Source organism: Culex pipiens, chromosome 2, assembly GCF_016801865.2.
Source record: "Culex pipiens pallens isolate TS chromosome 2, TS_CPP_V2, whole genome shotgun sequence".
Taxonomy (NCBI): Eukaryota; Metazoa; Arthropoda; class Insecta; order Diptera; family Culicidae; genus Culex; species Culex pipiens.
This window is the reverse complement of record NC_068938.1, coordinates 161,895,094-161,916,315: the sequence shown is the minus strand read 5'-3', so window position 1 is coordinate 161,916,315 and position 21,222 is coordinate 161,895,094. Positions and strand designations below refer to the sequence as shown.

Here is a 21,222-nt window from a genome sequence, read left to right as displayed (position 1 = left end):
TCGCAATGTCGTCGGTATAAGCAAGTAGTTGAACTGACCTATTGCAAATCCAAGGTAGTCTTGACCAGCCGAATCAGTTTGTCCGGAAATCCGTTCTCATGCATAATCTGCCATAGCTGTTCGCCGTCGACTGTTGCGTAAGCTGCCTTAAAGCGATGGAGATTTGCTGAGTCCGTGTTCCGACAATTTCCAAGGTGTCTGCGTAGATCCAATCTGAAAAATAGCCAAAAGTTTGTGATAAAAAGGACTTTTCGAAGAATTCTTTCTCGCGCAAAACACCAAACCTTAATTAATCGACAAAGTTTAATCTTTCAGCGATTATTTACAACAACTAGTTCTTACACTGCTCTAGGTATATTATCTGAGATGCAAAGAATATAAGAAATAAAACAAGAATTTTGTGTGTGTGTTTGTGGAAAAAAAGAAAACGGTTTCGCCTTTCAAGCGACGCGACATTGTACGTACTATTCACAAAGCGAACGGACTAGCTTGGAGCAACTGTTGGTTCAGAACGGCTCAACGCAATCACAGAACAAACCACATCGTCGACGATGACGACGCGATCCTGCAATCTACTTATCCGGCTGGGAGTGTGTTGTGCTGGGCGAGTTGGACGACTGGTCCACGTCGTACTGCGACCGGGTGGGCGTCTGGGAGGCCGAGTTGCACGACGGTTCCGAGTCGGAGTCGGTCTGCCGTACGCTGGCCGATCCGGGGGCGCCCTGCGAGCGTCCTCCGGCAAACTCCAGTGGGAATACCTCGATGGGTGGATACACGTGCGGCCGGTGTTGTGCGTAGTGTTCGTCGTTTTCCGCGCTCCGCACGCTGGCCGAGTTGGTGGGCGTGTTCGAGGCGGACCGCCGGTGGCACAGATCGGACGGCGGCGACCAGGTAGTGGAGTACAGCGGGGACGCGAAGCAGTAGCTACCGCGACGATTACCGGCATCGTAGCTGGGCTGGTAGCTGTCCGTTTGGCGCGGGTTGTAGTAGGGCGAGGTGGCCATGAAGCCGTGCACCGGGGTGCACCGCGTGCTGTACGACGGCTGGTACGGCGTTGTCGAGCCCCAGATGCAGTTGTTCTGGGCCGGGTTGGCAATGTCCGTGTAGATGTTGCGGTGGTTGTGATACGGCGTCTGCGGATGGTACGTGTCGCTCCACTGGGCCTGGCTCGGCGTGAAGTCGCCCTTGACGTAGAGCTACAGAAAAACAATGCTATATTAGAACCAATATAATATAAAGAATATGCGTCACTCACCTGAATGGGCCGTCGAAAGCCTTTACTCAAGTGCCGCGGAATGCCCAGCGGATAGCTGTGGCTGAATCCCACCTCCGGACTTAGCAGATAATCGTGAAATCTGTTTGGGAAAAACTCGATGTTTTTGTAGTTGTCGAAGACGATGTCCTGAAACAGCAAAACAGCTCAAGTTATTCACGAATCTCTCAACAACTCGAATCCCGCCAATCTTACCGTCAACTTTTTCTTCTTCTTGTAGCTGGCCCAGTTTTGCGCTTCCAGAATCAGCTTGCCGCCCGGCCGCAGGTGGTTGAACATCCGCTTGAACGCCGTCTTGAGGCCCACGTCGCCAAAGTTGAGGTGCATCCACTTGGTGACGGACAAGCACAGGATCAGGTCGTACTGCTGCTGGTCGTACGCGATCAGCGATTCGTCCTTCAGCACGTAGTTCATCTGGAGAAAAGTGAAATCAAGCGTTAGTTTTAATTCACTAAAACGTTATTCCATAACTTACCGTCTTGAAGATAACGTTGTGCGGAAAGTTGCTGCTGGGAGATCCCACGTCCAAGTGGTACATTTTGGCGCCAACATTTCCCAGCGAGAGCGGAAACGAGATCGGGAAGAACTCCGAGTGGCCCTTCTTGGGATCCTTCTTCTGCTGTTGCGACTGATGTTGGTGGTGCTTGCCGTGCTTTGCGTGTCCCCCGGATTTCCTACGAATCGCTTGCTTGCACTTTTTACCGCTCTTCGGTTGCTCTGCCGACTTGATTGACGATTCCGGTTCCTTCTTAACCGGGCTCGACGGTTGCTCCTCCGTTGGAATGCGAACGTGCGTCGTCAGATTTCTTCGCGCCTTCGCAATCAACTTGTTGTCGATGTCGATGCCGGTTATGCTTTTGGTGTGCAACATCTTGGCCACGGCGATCGTCATCAGGCCGACGTTGCATCCAATGTCCAGGACGTCCTTATCTTTGAACAGATACGGGTTGCGCAAAAACACCTTCAATCGCACGTCAATGAACTCGTTCAGATTGCGATAGCCGTAGTACCGGTCGTAATTTCCGTAATGGTAGTTTGTGTCGTCCTGGATCTTCTTGTCCTCCGTCTGGGGCTGAGACGTTGACGGTTGTTCAACTTGCTGAGCTTGCTCGACGGATTCCGGCGGTTTCTCCGCATTCTCAGTGCCAGCACCTTCCTGCTCAGTGGCCAAACATTTCGCCACCGGTTCGTCACTGTTTGATGTGCACGATTGAGTTCTTGTGCGGTTGCGAGCACCAACCGGGATCGTTGGCCAATGACCACGCTTCCAGGCTCCCGGTTGTGGAATGACCGGACTGACGATCTTGTCCATCGAGTCCATCCGACGAACCTTGCTTTTACTCGCGCATGTGCTCTCGCTAATTCTACGCTTTCTGCACACTTCCAAGTCCAGCTTCAAGTTACGACTAGCCCGATCGCGATCTCCAGTGTTGCCACCCTCCAATAACGCCTGATCAGAAGACTCCTTACTGACAGAGCCCGGAGCCAACAGCTGAGCTTCTTCCGCCGTAGTCGCTTCCGCTTCCGACAAACTAACACCACCTGGACCCGGTCCAGCGGATACGTTTCCCGCGCTGCTGTCTAAGCTTTGATTGTTCTTATCGGACTTTGACTTCCGTTTGCGCTTATTCCTCGCCCTTTGCTTCTTCTTCATCGGCGAGCACAACTGCATCTCGTACTCCACCGAGTCAACCGGATCCAGCAGATGCAACGGATCGTTGATGTTCGGCGGAATAATCACCTCAATCTTGTTTTTGTAATGCGGCGGAGTCGGTATCGGCGATGACTTGGGCGTAACGGCATTCTCCGACTCGTTCTGCAAGCTGTTCAAATTCAACGGATCACTAATGTTCCCACCCAACAAGAACTTGGTCGGTGGAATGATGCAATCCTTCCTGGGACGCTTATCCGGCAGGAAAAACTTCGACACCGACTGCAGCCGTTTGTTTCGAACCTGCATCAAGCTGTTTGCATTTTTGTTCGGATTTTTGTGCTTTCCCTGCTGCTGCTGTTGCTGCTTCACCTCTAAATTTCCCCCAGACTGATTTACCTTCCCCTCGTCTCCCTTCCCTCCACCACCAACCGCAACCCCTTCCGGCCCACCCTTAACCTGATCCTTTTTCTTCCCCCCGCAGTCCTTCTGATTGCGCCTAAATTTATTCAGCTTCCACTTTTTGTTCTTGCTCTGCTGGCGCGAGAAATGCTTGTTCTGTTTCTTATTTCCATGCAATCGCGGCTGTAGCTGCTGCTGCTGTTGCTGTTGCTGCTGACCGTGATTTTTGGCGGCGTCATCACGCACTGCTGCGAAAACGTGTGGCTCTCCACCACCACCAGCAGTCACCTCGGCAGGAGCGACTTCCGCCAGTTGCACTAGCGCTTGTCCTTCCATCCTGGCGCATGTAAAATGACCGTTTTAAAATTCTATTGCTGCACGAGGGCGCTAAATTTACGCGCGCGCGCGCTCCTGCTCCCGCTGACCTCCGGTGATGTAGGATGATGATGATGGTACAATAAAAGAGATATTTTTGGCCACCTCCTGGAAGAAACAACAACACACAGAGAAGAACGAAAAATAAATACACACGATTAATATTACGCAGAGCGATTAGTAACGGAATTAAGAGCGAATCCACGAGCAAAGCATACCCATCTCGCATCGACCTCACCAATCTGCCTGAAATTTTCAGGGGTTGTTTGTACATATAAAACTAGCATCTGGCCAAAATAAGAGCACTCTAGGTCAACGGGAAGTGGGGCAAATCGGGACACAAAGTTTGAAGGTTCAAAAACGTCAAAAATCTTAAAAAGGCTATTACTTAGGCAAAATTCAATTAATTTTCAAAATTCAAAATGCATCTGAAAGGGCTTAAAAAATGCAACAAAATGCAGGATAGAGCATCCCAATTAATTAAATCTAAAGGGAGTTATTGGCATTTTAGTGAAAAAATAGCATAATTTTCAAACTCAAATAAAAAAGTGTTCCATCCAGATATCAACTCGGTTCTACCTGCAGCTTGTAGGGGACATCTGGGACTACCATCTGAGACTGAGAACGCTTTGGGTAAGGCAGTTTAACATATTAAATAGACACTTTTACTTTTAGTGAATTTTTTGGTTGTAAATTTTTGCTCGGGGGACCCCTTAGATCCCATTTTCTGGTGATAATTTTATCATACGACGTCCCATACAAAGGGGTATGCCCTGTTCGTGGACTCGCTCTTAAATCTCGAATGATGGGGGAAGGGAGGGCGTGGGACGGGGGTTGTGTGGATGGGGGTATCAGAAATGAAAACAAAGTCGAAAATAGACACCGAAAACAATTTTGCGGAACGTGCGGTGAAAAAGGGGCAAAGTCTTGTAACATAATTTGGAGCGTAGGTATTGCACTAAATTTACTTCTCAATAGACAATTATACACAAAAATCACAAATGGACTATGTTTATTTTTGTGGCTTAAACATTGTGGAGGTCTACCCTGTGACTAAAGAAGACATTTTGCATCATTGGTTCGTCCAAACAAATCATCACATAATTTTGCAGCTGTCCATACAAAGTGATGTGTTAACAATCGAAAATATGTTTTCAGATCGATTGGTGTCTTCGGCAAAGTTGTAGATATTGATAGTACTTTAGAAAAAAATACCAATAAAAAATATTTCACGAAGAGTTGAATTCCAGAAAATCTTACTAATCTAATCTAATCGAACACAAGCGCAGCCAGTCCGAAGAAAGCATCCTGGAAGAACTTTTGGTTAGATTACGCCCCAAGTCCTTTCTTGTCAATATTAATGATTGCATTACATACGAGTAACCCCGAAAATGTATTGCAAAAAATAAAGCGGCCAGGCCTACTGCGTTGCATTAACCGCAGAGACAGATTCTGAGAACGGATCACATTTCACAGAATCAACAGGGGAGGAAGGATGCGTGGACATACCGTACCAAACGCTCCGAATGAGTTGTGGTTGGGTGTGTAAGTGTTAATTTGGCAAGTAATTATTATTATTTTAGGAGGGGGAAGAGGGAGGAGGGGGGGATGTAATTTGGATGAGGGACATGGAGGATGGGGTGAGGTAGGAAGGATATTTCATTTGATAAATAGAATATAATATGAATTATCTAGCAAAAAAAACGTATGGAAAGATCTCACCAAGGGTCTTCAATGAATTCGATAAACCGAATATACATCGAATACAATGCTGTTGCTTCACTTGAGATGCTGTTGCTTCACTAGAACATCATCGAATCCAGGCATCCACGGGTTGTGAATAACTTCTGGCCTTGCCGGAACGGCTGGAACTAAACGGAAATCCTTTCCGTTACGCCACACAAAAAAAAACTCGCCGAGCTTCACTATTGTCTTCAGCATGCAGATTCACTTACAGCACAAACAAATCCAAGAAAAAAACATCAGAAACTTTCTTGAAATTGGCAATGAAAAACAAAAACTCTAAACCGAAGAAAAACGTCAAATTTTCGGCACCGAACAAATTTCACGTCCGATCTCGCGCATGGCTACTTCGATCCTCCAGTTGAATTCCAGAAAATCTTACAGTAAAAATTTCACTATTTCATAAATATGTTTTATTTAATGCGAGTAGTTCCCAACCTAGCAGTCCTATGAACCGAAAGACAACCCCCGTAATGGCGGACATTTGAAAATATTCCTAACAAAATGTTTAAGTTAAACAACAAATCGTTTATTAGCAAACACAGCTTTTTCATTTAGGTATTTTTCTTCGTTTTTGCAAATTGACCTGGAATGTTTCCGAAAGTCTGTATCTTAGGAAAGAATTCCTGATCAATTTTGTTTCTTCGGCAAAATTGTTAGGTACATTTTTCGTTTAAATAACAAAAGGTTCAGACAAACTTTTTTTTTATTTTGTTTGTAATATTGGGGACCATCCATAAACCACGTGGACACTTAAGGGGGGGTCGAATAAACCAAATTTCCAGTTATTGCTTTTTGGGTGTTTTTGAAACATCCTTGAGTCAAGGGGAATAAAAAAAACACCCAAAAAGCAAAAACTGAAAATTTGGTTTAGGCCGTTGCAAATATTTTTTGAATAAAAATTGCCACGGTGTCAACGTTTGCATGAAAAAAGTGTTTTTAAATGCATCATACACCTGTCCAGTTGTTTTGCAATCATTGATTTCCAAAGCACTGACGAAAATTTTATTTTTGAGAGAAAAAAAAATGGCGGTGCTGTACTTTGTAATTTTATAAAAGTTCAAAATATTTTTAAACGAGTCCAAAAATTTTAAATATAATTATCAATACAGAAAAAAAGGCATTTTAGATTGTTCTCAGTTGATTAGACTTCTATTTCCATTGAAATTTTGATATTTTTTTGCCCCCTGATTTTTCGGACCAATTTTGAAGGGGGGAGGGGGGGAGGGGGGCGTTTAACTTTGAAAAATAATTTCAACGGCCTTATTGGACTTTAAAAAAAAAATATCCAGAATTGCCATACAAAAAAATATGTATAGGCCAAAATAAAAAAAAGTTTTCAAAAAGTTAAAAGTGGTCAATTAACAGTTTAAATCATAAAAATGTTGAAAAGTATAACTATTCAAAACAAGTGCTGAAAAGTAGGATTGTTCAGCATTTATGTTTCAAAGTGGTACTACTCGATTCTGTTATTTTTGGTTCAGAAAACAGAAAAAGTAAGTAGTTTTACGACGGAATTGCAAAAAGTACATTAATTTTCCCTTAAATGACATGTTCCATAATTTTTTACAGTAGAGTAACCGAAAATGGCAAAATTTTCAAAAGTTTTTTAGTGTTTTTTTCGATGAACAATACTTTTTGAAGAATTTTGAGTACGCCATCGAATCGTGCGTTCAATTTTACAAAAAAAAAAATCTCCTTGACACCAAATTTCCATCTCATCACCTTTTCAGACTGAAAATGATTGAAAAACATGTATTTTTTCGCCTGTTCAAAAATGGATGGGGTCGTACCGCCCCTCCGTCACGAGGGGTCGAAGAGGGTTCGGGGCAACTGCTGTGTAAGTTGGCGGAGAATGACCCATAGATTTCTACTTCCAAGCAGAATTTTCAAAACAAGTATCACATAATGCTTTGCACATGATAACAGTTATGGTGCTGTTACTGGCAAAATGTTTTAAAATTTATAAACATTTTTTGCCTTAAATTTAAATGTTTTCATACTTTTTTGAATACTTAAAAAATCTTTTGATGAATGGGCCATTCATAAACCACCACCGACACTAGAGGAGGGGATGGGGGGGTGTATGTTATTGTCTACGCTACATACAAAAAGGGGGAGGGGGAGGGGGTTCTGAGATTTCCAAAATAGTGTCCACATTGTTTTTTAATCCATGATTTATAGATAAATTTAAGAGGGGAGAATCTACAAATCTATCTACATTAGGGTTCCCAGAAAGCTGAAAACGGTATATTGGATTATTTTAAGCATCTGTGCAAATTTTGAGCAAAATTGGTTGAGATTAATCCATTGATACCCGAGCCTAAAATTGGCGAAAAAAAATTTTTTCATACAAAAATGACTTTTTTAAATTGCTAATAACTTTGCAGGATTAAGTTTTACAGCTTTGCTACAGCTGGGCACCCTTGTTTACATCAGAAAACTAAACCAAAAGATGAAATTTGTTTAAGTCCTTTTTCTTAGTGTTCTTTGCAACTTTTAATGTTAATAAATATTCAAAACGTTCCATAAACATTTTTTAAAACAAATGTTACTTTGGTACTTCTTTTAGCTCTAGTTTAATCTGTAGATTTTTTTCATTTTCACTAACGTTGGATAGCAGTCATGAGTTTTCAAAATATCTAAGTATCGACGATTTTTTTCGCCAAAAAAAAATTATTTGCGGTAATGTTCAACGGAATTTCACAAACATTTCAAATTTTTTTGATCAACCCCACTGCCCATGTTCGCATGAATGTCTCATATGCAAAAACAGCAAACTGAGAAAAACGCGTTTTAAGTTTGTCTCACACATAAGGCTCGCGAAAAAATGGATTTCCTCCTGATTTCTAGAACAAAGTACCGGATGTTATAGGCTTTTCTGAAAGAACGCACGATTTCAAACCAAACTGCATATATAACTCAAAAGTGAAGAAAATGCATATGGGACATTTATGCGATCAGGGGCAGCCCCGACACGTAAATATGATTTTAAATGCAGGAAAATGCATTTTAAATTGTTTTTGGTTGATTAGACTTCTATTTACATTACATTTTTTAAGTTTTTTGAAAAAATATTCTTTCTGCCCCCTGATTTTTCAGGTCATTTGGAAGGGGGGTGACATAAACTTTGAAAAATATTTGCCACGGCCTGTTTATTGGACTACAGTGCGGACTTAAAACTCCAGGAAAATAGTAGTTTATGCAACAAGTTGCAAAATAGTAGTTTATGCAACAAGTTGCAAAAAGAGGATTTTTTCAGCACGAGTCGTACATTTATCCAACGAGGTTCACCGAGTTGGATAAATACGACGAGTGCTGAAAAAATCAAGTTTTGCAACGAGTTCCATACAACATTTTTTGCAATTCCGAAAAACACCCATTGGGTGAAATTTTAAGTAAAATTTTCATGCATTTTGTCAATAAATCGTTTAAATCAAAAAAATGTTGAAAAGTGTTACTTTTCGATAAAGTGCTGAAAAGTTCAACTTTTCAGCACCCATTTCAGTGCTGAAAAGTAGAACTTTTCAGCATTTATTTTGAAAAGTGTTGCTATTCGATTCTGTTATTTTTGGTACAGAAAAGTAGGCTATTTCGTCGTTCAAGAATGACAGGAAAAGTAAGTAGTTTCACTACGGAATTGCAAAAAGATTTTTTCCGCTTTAGTCGTACGATTTATCCAACGAGGTTCACAGAGTGGGATAAATACGACGTGTGCTGAAATAATCAAGTTTTGCAACGAGTTTTATACAACATTTTTTGCAATTCCGTAAAACTCCCTTTGAGTGAAATTATAAGTCAAATGTTCATCTATTTTTTCAATTATTCGTTCAATCAAAAAAATGTTGAAAAAAATTACTTTTCGAAACAAGTGCTGAAAAGTTCAACTTTTCGCTTACAACTTTTTTTTTTAAATGTCCATTTTTGGCCCCTGAAATTTCTGGGAAAATTTTAAGGGGTGGGGGACAAAACTCACATTGGCCTAAGGCAAAAGTAATAAAGGTTAATCATTGAAAAATCACGCTAGCTTCAAATTAAACCATCTATTAAAACAAAAATAATAGAAAAATCTAACAGTATTTATATTTTTTCAAGAAAATACAATGCCTTCTAAGGAGATAGCTCCATTTCCCCAAATGTATTCACTATAACCCCCCAAAAGAGCATAAAAACAAACATAACAAACCTGTCCGTCCAGCGTTGATTAGTGCAAAACACCCCAAAAAAGCACGACGGGATCGTTCCTCTCTCCCGGTAACAGTTTGCGCTCTCTTCACTCTCACGTTTTGAACTCGCTCTCTCACTGTTGTTTTTGTTGTTGATCGTCTTCTCGCCACAAAAAAAGTCACTTTGGCGCTTCTTCTTCACTGCTCTGCACGTTTTGCGGGAATTGTCACGTCGTGACACGATCCCGACCTGAGCCTTGCACAATGCACGCACGTTCAGCCCTCACCGGCCACAGGTTGATTCATTGCTGGAACTGTTCCTCCCAGAATCACCACCGAACCCCACCGCAGCACCACTTCTTCGGTCTCCTGCACCGATCGGACACACACTTTTGCTGGCAAATCAACAAAATTTCGCACCAGGAACGAGCGTGGCCCGTCTGCACCGTACAAAGTCTCAACCGCGACTGGCGGACCGAGCGAGAAAGCAAACGAATTTATATTTTTTTGTCTTTCATTTGACAGCTCAAACGAAAATGGCTGCCGCCGTGCCACTTGGCAAGTAAAACGATTTCGAGCGGCCGGAATACGGACGGATTGTGGATTTTTCGTGGGTTTTCCCGAGCACCGGAAGTCAGCACGGCCCGCAAGGGTAAGATTTGCCGGATGTGGACAGTGAAAGGTGCACTCCGGATGAGGCAAAATATCTTTGGGGAGGTCCCAGCTGCAAAGTGCCCAGTGAGTTGGTGAGTGGTGCGGTTTGACGCGGGGAAAGCTGGTGATTTGGGCTGAAATCGTTGGGCAAAGTTGCACTCAGGGAAAAAATCAAGCGAAACATTTGGGATTTGAGCACGGATTCTCTGATGGATTTTGGGGTTTTCGAGGTTCTGGAAGGGTCATGGATTGGGTTTTGGCTGTTTATAATAATTTCTTAGGAAACCTCTCCATTTTATGTTATGTCAGGATTTGTTTCGAGATTTTGGCCTCTTTTTATTTGAAGTTTTGTAGACTATTATAAGGTGTTACGTCGATTCCGTTTTCCGTAGACTATTAGCCTAGAAAACATAATTAGGTACTCGGGTTTGTTTTTAAAACCACAAACATTTTTAACAAAGTTTGTAAGGCGCAATCGCCCCATCCACAAATAACGTAGCATTTTCTTTTGAGGACTTTTTAACCACGAGGGATATAATTTTTCTCCCATACAAATTAAATGGTTAGATAACCTCGGACGTGAGTGATTGGTTAATAAAATTATGTTTTAATTGTTTTTAATAAAATTTTGTTTGAAAATAATTTTAAATTAATTCAGAAATAAAATGGATCGCGGCTTTTTTAAACAGACAGTCTGTTTTTTACGTTCCAAGGGGCCCTGAGTTGGTCCTTCGCCAAATGTGGACTTGTTTAACCTTTTTTTTACAATACGTTATTTTGAATTTTGTATTGTTTTGTATGAACAACATAAAAGGCTAACCTAATCACTTTTTTTTGTGCTTTAAAAAGAGCTCATTTAATAAGCTCTTGGCTGTGTCTATTTAAACTATTAACACCTAAACTCCCAAGCTGGAGAAAAAGAAGGAAACTTAATGGAAATTCCCTCTTTTGTCGAGCTTGGGAGTTTAGGTGTAAATAAGCTCTTTCGCTGTTTCCCAATTTCAATGTTCAAAAATGAAACATTTGTGAAATTTTATGAACCTTGAATTTTTTTTTAAATTTTGTAATCAAGTCATTTCATATGGGCGTAATACTGAATGTTTGGCCCTTTTGAAGTGTTAGTCTTGATACCAAAAATTTCAAAATATTTTTCGAATCGAATAGTAACCCTTTTCAAAACAAATGATGAAAAGTTCTACTTTTAAGCACTGAAACGAATGCTGAAATAGTAGTTTATGCAACAAGTTGCAAAAAGAGGGTTTTTTCAGCACGAGTCGTACATTTATCCAACGAGGTTCACCGAGTTGGATAAATACGACGAGTGCTGAAAAAATCAAGTTTTGCAACGAGTTCCATACAACATTTTTTGCAATTTCGAAAAACACCCATTGAGTGAAATTTCAAGTCGAATATTCATGTATTTTGTCAATAAATCGTTTAAATCAAAAAATGTTGAAAAGTATTACTTTTCGAAACAAGTGCTGAACAGTTCAACTTTTCAGCACCCATTTCAGTGCTGAAAAGTAGAACTTTTCAGCATTTATTTTGAAAAGTGTTGCTATTCGATTCTGTTATTTTTGGTACAGAAAAGTAGGCTATTTCGTCGTTCAAGAATGACAGGAAAAGTAAGTAGTTTCACGACGGAATTGCAAAAAAAAATGTTTTGATTAAAACGATTCATTGACTAAATATATGGACATTTGACTTATAATTCTGTTCAAAGGGTGTTTTACGGTTTTACGACTCGTGCTGAAAAAATCTTCTTATTGCCACTTCTTGCATAAACTACTATTTAAAAATGATCATTTTTCGGATATTTGGTATAAGAAAATTGGTCAACTAATTTTACAATTATTAGCAAATATAATTCTTCAATCATCTTAAAAGTACATGTAAACAAACTTTGTCTTGCAACAAATTCACGATACCCCCGCAACAGAAAGGTATCGCAATCTGTTCAGCGCCCAATCACGTGTTGGATAAAGAGTCCTATCCGAAGCTTGGTTTGTATTTTCCGCTTACGAAGCATACTTTCGTAACATTTTCAATCTGACACTATCGAGGTTCAAGAAAACGAACATGTTTCCATCGTGTACTAGCTAAACCTGAATTACTTTGACTGGCAAATGTGTGTTTGTGTATTCACTTTGACTTTGTATTGTGAAAAAAAGATGGTTTGAATTCTAAAACAAAAAAGTCCACAGCAAATCAGTTCAGCAGAAATGCACACTGTGTGTAAAATTAGGATTGTTGTGGTACGATAGAGCGCCCTTTTGCCCTAGTCGTGTGTAAAGTAGTAGTATCTGAAGTATTACGGCGTGGACTGGTCCACCGGTCCACCGAGAAGACGACGCTGCGCGAGAACTTGAGCAACACTTATTCTGCTTCCTCCTGCTGCTTCTTGTCCTTCTTCTTTTTCTTCTTCTCCTTCTTGGATTCGGAGGTCTGTGAAAGAAACGAATAAGACTGTTAGTGTTATGTTCTGTAACCTCCAAAGTAGATAGAATTACGCACCTCTTCGGTAGCATCAGCCTCCGCTGGCTCGGTGGCTTCCGCGGCGGCTTCCTCGGGCGCTTCTTCGTCCTGTTTCTGCTTCTTCTTCTTCTTTTTCTTCTCCTTGCCCTCGCCAGCGTCGATGGCCGACGTGTCCATCGAGTTGTCGGCGGCACTTCCGATGCTCAGCTTGCGCTGTTGATAAAGAGCGGGGTTAGCATTTAAATTTGTTTGAGCTTCTTCAAGATTTGCTCACCTTTCCACCGACGACTTCATCGTCTTCCTCGGCGGCGACCTGGTTTCCGTTGCTCGGCTTGGCCTTGTTGTAATCCGTGTAGCCGGTCAGCCACTCCTTTGGCGTCTTGTCGTTGGGCTTGCCAAACTTGTCCAGCTTTCCGCTGGCAATCAGCTGCTTCTTCATGGAGGCCTTCGGTCCGAGACCCCACTTGCGCGGGTACAAGTCACGCTCCATGATGACGCGCTTGATCTTTGCGCAAACTCCATGGTCACAACTGGCCATCGTGGCCGTCGTCATGAGGGCCACTCCCAACGCGATCGCTTCACCCTTGGTGGTGACGATAACGATTTCCTGATCAACTTCAATACCATCCTCGTAACGAAGCACTCCGGGAATCATGATCTTGGCACCGTAGCAAACCGCGTTGACCGAGCTGTCCTTCATGATGATACGCTTGTGGCCAATCAGCAGACCTTCCAGCGGTTTGATCACCCTCCGCAGCATGGACTCGTCCTTGTGATTTTCGTACAGATATTGAGCGTCCAGCACGTCATGCATGGTGACCATTCCGTCCTTCTCCGACTGGATACCGGAACGAACACGACGAAGCTCCAACATCTGGCCTCCGACGCCGGTGACCAGACCCAGATGCACGCACATGGTACGAATGTAGGAACCTGCCTCGCAACTGACCCAGAACACACCCATGTTGCGCTGATCGTCGTAGTCCAACAACTTGGAATCGTACACCGTACGGACACGAAGCTGTCGCTTAACGGCCGAAATCAGTGGCGGTCGCTGGAACAGAGCTCCCCGCAGTTTCTCCAACCCTTGGTTGACCTTCGCGACGGACTCCACCGCCGAGTGCAGCTTAAAAACGGCCACGTACTCCTTGCCAGCACTTTGCTGACTCTTGACCAGCCGAGTGGCGCGGTCAATACAAACAATCAAACATCCCGTCACCTTGGGATCCAGCGTTCCCGAGTGACCGGTCTTCTCGACCTTCAAAATCTTCTTGATCCATGCGACGACCTCGTGCGAGCTCGGATTCGACGGTTTGTCCAAATTGATAAAGCCCGACGTAACGTAATCCTTAATCTTCCGGTTCAACGGCGACGATCCAAACGGCAACGGCGTATAGTGATTCGTACGGACGTTTAACCGATCAAAGTTCTTCAACAGCAGCGGCCACTTGGACGTTTCCAGCTTGGCAATCGCCTCCGAAGGCTTAATCTGGAAGTCCCCGGACTTTTGAATCTCCCCTAAATTCTCAACCTCAACTCCCGGCTCCTGCTTGATCTTCTTCTTTTTCTTCTCCTTCTTAATGTGTGGGGAACCCATTTCTAAAAAACAAAAAAAAAAAAAGATCCAATCAATCCGACGGAACCAAAAAAAAAACGGTCCAGACAACCTCGTGACGAGCACGAGTCGTTGCTAAACAGACGCCAAAACTTACCAACATCCGACATTTTGGGGCTCTTTTTAATTTATCTCACTGCCCGCAACTATAACCCACCAAACTACACACCTTCCGCGTTAAATTAACTTTTTAAATTCAAATTATTCGCCACCACGCGAGAATTCCACGATTTTCTTCACGGAATTCCTCCACCAAAATATTATGCCCAGCACGCGCGTGGTGTGCTGCCTGAATGTGTGAACGCTTGCTGTTTGGAGGTTATGTTGTCGCTCGCGATGTTTGACGTTTTGAGTTGAGGCAGGGATGCCAGGTGCATTCCTTAGAAATCTGTATTAAGCATACTTATGAGTCTGTGGGTCAGCGTTTCTCAACCGGAAAAAAATCTAACTTTTTCACACTAACCCAGTCATGAAATATTCTAGCAGAGCTGATTCTATCAAAATCCTGCTAGAATGGTGGAACATTTCTGCTAGAACGCTGTGAGAATATCCAGCACTGTATGAACTCTGCTAGAATCCTGCTAGAACGTCGTTACTCTGCATGACGGAAGATGGGCAACGACGAGGTGGCCTCCAAAGTAACATTTAAGGCTTTATCAAAGCTGTCACAACCGCTATAAAACCTATCAGCCAAAACCAACATTAAAACCCCTTAGTCGCAACAAACTCCCCAGAACCTTGATAAACCCCACTTAAAACCCAAAAGGACCTCCGCAAAAGGTTGTTACGGCCTATTTATAAAACCTACATAGGAGTTCAAGGCTTTACAACTGAATCCTAACAACATCCTCAAAGCATTGATAAAACCTTTGTTAAAACCTAGTCAGGAGTTATGGAAAAATGACATTTCATACGTCTTCAAACGTCTTATGCCAAATAGGTTTTATTTTGGCAAAAATAAGTCTTCGTCTTGCCAAATGAAGTTATGGAGATGGTTGTTAAAAATGGCGATGATAAATAATAGATATTAGAGGCAGGGTTGTTAAAATATCAAAATATCAGCTCTCAGCAACTACAATTATCCCGCCTGAATATTCATGCCTCAAATACAACTGCTTTTCTCTCCTTAGTGAAACTCTCAGTGCCGAACAAAGCCGAACACGTGTTCGTGTTTACACACTCGCGATTGACATTTTCCTTTTCTCTCTCATTCCCGCTTGCACGATTATCCAACCCTCACAGCGTTTAACCATAAAAGCCGGCACAAAACCAATTTCTGCAAGCGCAGTTTTATGGGACGTCATGCACACAAAGAAAAAATACTCTAAATTTAAAAAGATCGTTCGTTGGATTAAAAGTTCGCGTTGGTGAATATTCGTAGAAAGTTCAAACTTTTTAATTTAAAAGTTGGAAAGTTTTTGATACTACCATGCATTTCTGGAACAAAATCGTTGTATCGGTAAAAGTGTTTTACTTTTAATTGGAAAGGAAACCTTTTATGGCAAGAAAAAACTACATTTAATACTACAGTGATAATTTCAGAAAAATAAGCTTGATTTTTATATTTATTTTCAAAAGTTCAAAACAGCATGCTAAAAAACATTTTTTTTATTGTATTTAACGCTTCTGCCCAAGGTTGGCCAACATCAGCTGTACCGATTCTTACGGTACGTCACCGGTCACTTCCGAAGACCCCAGGCTGGACGGTTTCGGACGGACGTTTCGACGCGCGACAGCGATGTAGAGAACAGGGTGGTCTCGTTGCCGGCCTTCATCAAGACAGGCTTGGAGGAGTTGGCCATTGGCTGTTGATTCGGGAAGGGAAGCCGACGTTTTCCGGCTGGGAAGTTAAGCGCCTGAACGGGTAGTTTCCGGTTATGGAAGCGCATTCGGTACTTGAGGCTGATGAGGCCCTTGGAACCGGAATCGTTTTCCAACACTTCGTCCTCCTTCGAGAATGATACAGATTTTGCCAGTTCGTCGTCCAAGTTAATTCGACTGCGCCGTCGCGGGTCGAGCGTTCGCGGACGAGGATTTGCTGAAAAAGTTTGAAAGTAAGTGAAGTTGGCTAGACACTGAACGCTTTCTCAATACTCACCGGTGACTTCTTCGGATCTTATTCCAAGTTCTGGAAGTAATCTAAGTACGACAGCTCCAGGATCTGCGGCCTTTCGTACAGGCAGTCCTTCTAGAACCGGTACAAACTGTTCTTCCGGATGTTTGCGTAATACTTGTCAAACATGTTACGCAGCGAGAAATGGTTGAAAACTCCGGTTCCGTGCGCCAACAGAACCGTAATCAGCTTCGGACATCAATCCACCTTTAGCGTTTGTTTGCTCTCGTTGGCCATCAGCATGCAAACGTTGATCTGAGATGTCTTGCTCGTTCGTCAACAACGACAAAATCAGCTCATCGTACTCGGGATACTTATACAACTCGCAGGACATCCCACACTGTCCCCTCATCACTTCCGGAACATAGCGCTGCTGACTACCTTCAATTATGCCGCTTCTCGTTGTCAATCTCTTCCTCTTCTTCAGCGCCATCTCCTCTATAATCTCGTCCCAGTCCTTGCGGGAATTGACCTTCAACCAACCACCGCGGGTCACCACCATCGAAAACAATCGGTGCAAATCCGCATCTCGACCTGTGATCTTCGGCAACCGCATCAACGGCGTCCTGCAAAAACAAATAAAATCAATCACAAAACCCACAAAACATCCAAGATTCCTTCTAATCCATTCCTGTTGTGAAACAGCTGCAGGTTCTGTAGGAAGCTAGCCTTGTCCTTTTCGAAAACCAACTTTACCCTAAACTCTCCGACCTCGTCCTGCACCCGCACCAGCCACCTTCGAAGGCGTTCCGCTGCTGCCGCTTTGGCTCACGAAGGTATCCTCGTCCATGTTCTGGCTGCGGCCGCGTTTGATTTCGCGTCACCACCGGAACTACCAAAAAGTTTGTTTACATTTGGGACTTAGGAACACGGTTATACGAGAACCACAAAATGAAAGAAATTATCCAGTCGTGTTAAAAGTTAACACTTTTAAATCAGTTGGTAGTGAGATTTTCAAAAACTTCAGCAGTAAAAGTTTTCGTTTTTAAAACAAGAAAAAAAACTTTTAATTTAGCAAATTTTACCCACTTTTTAATTCAAGAGTAAAATACTTTTGTCATTACAGTAATATTTTTTTGTGTGGCGTGGTCGGCTTCTAATAGCCATCTCGCGTTCTCTCATTGCAGTTTTCGGAGAGATTGAGAGAATCAACGGTGAGAGCGCTTAGTCGAGGAAAAGGGGAGGAGTGATAGAGAGAGAATGATATCGCTGGGAATTACGAGACACAAGAAGAGGTCTCACAAGCTATGCAGGTTTTTAAGCGAATATGGCGTTCGAAAGGTGAACGCCCGTAATGCCAAAATCACGCAGTGGTACCAACATTACGAAAAAAGTGTGCCATGGCATAACAGCCACATATTTTTTCTAATGTTGGTGCTACTGCGCGATTTTGACATTTCGGACGTTCACCATTCGAACGCCATCTTCGCTTAAAACCCTGGATAGTGACAGCCGCTATACTCTCGGATATTTTCGGTGCAGAGATAATCAATTGACAGCTTTTCTATCACTCATTTGCAACACTGATTAGAGGTAATCCAAATAATTTGAAAGCTTATTTCTCGCAGTTGATGGCTCAAATTCAGCTGCGGTTGAAATTTTATTGATAAATGTAGGGGAGATAGAGCCAAAAAATTCAACTCGCTTAATCAAAAATCAATATTTTGTAATCATAGTGCTTAATGTTAAAAAATATTATATTGCAATTCTTTGAAAAAAATGTTCAACATATTTTTAAACATCTATCGCTATATAAATCATACCAGAAATTCAGCATAAATGCGCGGTTTGTACATGATGCTTTTTGAAATGTTGCCGTCGAATTACTGCAAAAAATATCTGACAGCAGAAAAACTAGCAAAATTTTACAAATTGCTGTTTCTGTTTTTTTTTTTTTTTTACTAAAGCGGTGTATGCACATCGGAAGGAACCGGTCAAGAAAAATTTCAAATGGGCAGCAGCAGCAGCGAAAGCAAGTCAGAGAGGGTGAAGAAAAGCCCAAAGAAAACGCTCCTTCTCCATTGTTCTGCTGTTTGTAAAGCTGTTTCTTGACCCCTTTTCTTCCGATCTCCATACTAGTCTTAAACCAGTATTTTTTGGCTGAGTTCGTTTTTGCACTTTTTCATACGAATTTTTCAGTTCGACTACGATAACAAAAAAAAGTGAAATCGTAGTTGAACTGAAAAATTCGTATGAAAAAGTGCAAAAACGAACTCAGCCAAGTGCGATTTTCAGTTACAGTGTGCAGACTGAGAAAATAGCGTCTTTTTGCTAGTTTTAGCGAACTTTCTCGCGTTTTGGCGATGGTCGAGGTCCTTATCAGCCTTAAAGGTTGCTACACTCAAAGTCAGAAGTATCCCTCAAAAGGGTACTTTCAATCAGGGCTGTGGAGTCGGAGTCGGAGTCGGAGCCGGAGTCGGTGGAGTCGGGTCTTTTTGGAGACCTGGAGTCGGAGTCGGAGTCGGAGTCGTCAAAACTCGAACAGCTGGAGTCGGAGTCGGAGCCAGAGTCGGCTAAATTTTATTAGCTGGAGTCGGAGTCGGAGTCGGAGCCGAAAATTTCTGATAACTCGGAGTTGGAGTCGGAGTCGGAGTTATCTTAAATTTAACAAATATTATGTTTTTTTTTATTTTTCAGTATTTGCTATAATATTGCTTTATTTATTACACGTCTTATATTTTTAATTGTTTTTCAAGTCGCATGCGTTGACATTTTTTCATTTTTTAGTGATTTATTATCACTAAATGAAAACCTGTAAATCCACTCTTACCCAAGTATGTAGTATCATCATAACTCAAACATTGAAAACAATATTGGTTCTGTAGTCAGAAATATTTAATTGATTCTCGACTGCTTCCTTTTGCCTACATTTATGTACCCTTTCAATTCAAATTTGACCAAATTTAATCTAGTTCACACACAGCCATCTTTTACACCGATAGCGAATGTCTTGGAGGTTATATGTGAATCATTTTTCATGAAAAAAGTTACGAGATACATAAAAACATAAAAAATAATAAACACTATTTATGGAAATCGGACAAAAAATCACTGACAGTATAACTCTTCCAACAAATAATCAACGATTATAACAATCTATTACTTGGAACTCAACATGTACATTTGAGTAAAAAAAAAAAAGTGTCGCGCTTATAATATTAGAAACTGACAAAAAGTATCAAAACAAGTTGCAACTAATTTTGAATTAATCATTGAATATGTTATATACTTATCGATTGTCTTCATGTTTACTATTTTTCTATTAAAATCTGAGAATGTTGATACTTAGGCAAACTATTTTGATATTGTTGCATATTATCGTTGAAGAAATCTTAAGATTTCAGGATAGGATAGAATTTCAAGTTAAAAAAATGTATAGAAAAATTATAGGATTTTAATTTATATTTCAAACATGATTCAAAATAAATAAAATCAAAATATTATTCAACCGGTAAGAATTTTCTCATACTGTTTTTCCCACGCCATTCTGATAGAATATTGCAACTCAATGTACCTAAAACATTTTTTCTAGGAAGCTTAAGGATCTTTTTTAAATTTCCGTGACTTTAAAAATATTTTAACTGTGGATTTTAGTTTTTTATCCAATTCTAAGTTTTTTCATATATTTTGATGGAGGCGCGACCATACATAAAGCTTCGTTTAAGGTGAAGATTCAAGATGTATCGCGCGCCTCTTTTTAAATGTATAGACAATTTTAAAATTAGAAAAAAAATCCCAGGTAAAATATTTTCTAGGTCACGAATATTTGAAAAAAAAAAACACTTAAGCGTTCTTACCACGAAGATTTTTTTTAGATGCATTAGATATAGGCACTGTGCTTATGATAAATGCCACCCTAAATGTGAGCAAATTGAATTGCCTGTTAAATCGATCATTAGGGCCAGCTTTCTTTTAATGATCATTCAAAAAATATCAATTTAAAATTTGAGCTATTAATAAATTTAATGAAAATTTGAGATTAAGTAAATAAATCCAAATAACTAACCAAACTGTTCTTCTGAAAATGCCTTCAAAACTGGAGATATTTTTTGATTTCTGTTTCAATAACGTAAAACACTTGTAAAACTAGATTTTTTTCCGTTTATTTTAAACTTAGAGAGTTTTTAAATAATCCTATTTATCAATGTTTTTGAAATAATAGTTAACTAACTTTTGAAACATTCAAAAATATGTGAAGTCGGAGTCGGAGTCGGAGCCAACCATTTGTTGAAAGCTGGAGTCGGAGTCGGAGTCGGAGTCGGCTAGAATTGGTAGGCCGGAGTTGGAGTCGGAGTCGGAGTCGGTTGGAGCTGAAAGCCGGAGCCGGAGTCGGAGTCGGAGTCGGCTAATCTCAGAAAGCCGGAGTCGGAGTTGGAGTCGGAGTCGCTTGAAATATGACCCGACTCCGCAGCCCTGCTTTCAATCCTCAAAAAGGATACTTTCTATCCTTTTTTAAAGTTCACCCGGCGTCATCCTTTTCAAAGGGTATGTCAAATTCAGTACATTTTCGATACCCTTTTAAAGGGTGACGACGGGTGAACTTGAAAAAAGGATACTTTTTACTTTGAGTGTAAGAAATTATCAATCCCCAATATTTAGCATCGTACAGATTTTTCCAATATCGGCAGATTTTAGATGGCATCTCTGGTCAGAATGCAGCCAGCGCTGACCAATCCCCCACCCCTTTCCGCACGCAGCCAAAACGTCAAGTGATTTGTCACGTCAGATAAAAAAAAAAACTCGGAACAAGCAAAG

The 21,222-nt window shown here is 41.4% G+C and overlaps 3 protein-coding genes across 3 annotated transcripts; all 3 read right to left on the bottom strand.

Moving 5' to 3' along the window:
- Positions 1-374: 374 nt before the first annotated feature.
- Positions 375-10,090, bottom strand: LOC128093194 (7SK snRNA methylphosphate capping enzyme bin3). Its single transcript, XM_052709169.1, has 5 exons — positions 9,631-10,090; positions 1,749-3,809; positions 1,469-1,687; positions 1,256-1,402; positions 375-1,196 (listed from the first exon to the last, which is right to left on the bottom strand). The coding sequence occupies exons 2-5, from the start codon at positions 3,660-3,662 to the stop codon at positions 573-575; spliced, it is 2,904 nt and encodes a 967-aa protein (XP_052565129.1). The 5' UTR covers positions 3,663-3,809; positions 9,631-10,090; the 3' UTR covers positions 375-572.
- A 2,016-nt stretch (positions 10,091-12,106) lies between these two features.
- LOC128092953 (H/ACA ribonucleoprotein complex subunit 4) lies at positions 12,107-14,668 on the bottom strand. The gene is made up of 4 exons (XM_052708173.1): positions 14,452-14,668; positions 13,014-14,338; positions 12,779-12,952; positions 12,107-12,709 (listed from the first exon to the last, which is right to left on the bottom strand). The coding sequence occupies exons 1-4, from the start codon at positions 14,462-14,464 to the stop codon at positions 12,641-12,643; spliced, it is 1,581 nt and encodes a 526-aa protein (XP_052564133.1). The 5' UTR covers positions 14,465-14,668; the 3' UTR covers positions 12,107-12,640.
- A 1,365-nt stretch (positions 14,669-16,033) lies between these two features.
- On the bottom strand, positions 16,034-19,953 carry LOC128092693 (uncharacterized). The gene is made up of 3 exons (XM_052707039.1): positions 19,937-19,953; positions 16,717-17,033; positions 16,034-16,392 (listed from the first exon to the last, which is right to left on the bottom strand). The coding sequence occupies exons 1-3, from the start codon at positions 19,951-19,953 to the stop codon at positions 16,034-16,036; spliced, it is 693 nt and encodes a 230-aa protein (XP_052562999.1).
- Between the last annotated feature and the right edge of the window lie 1,269 nt (positions 19,954-21,222).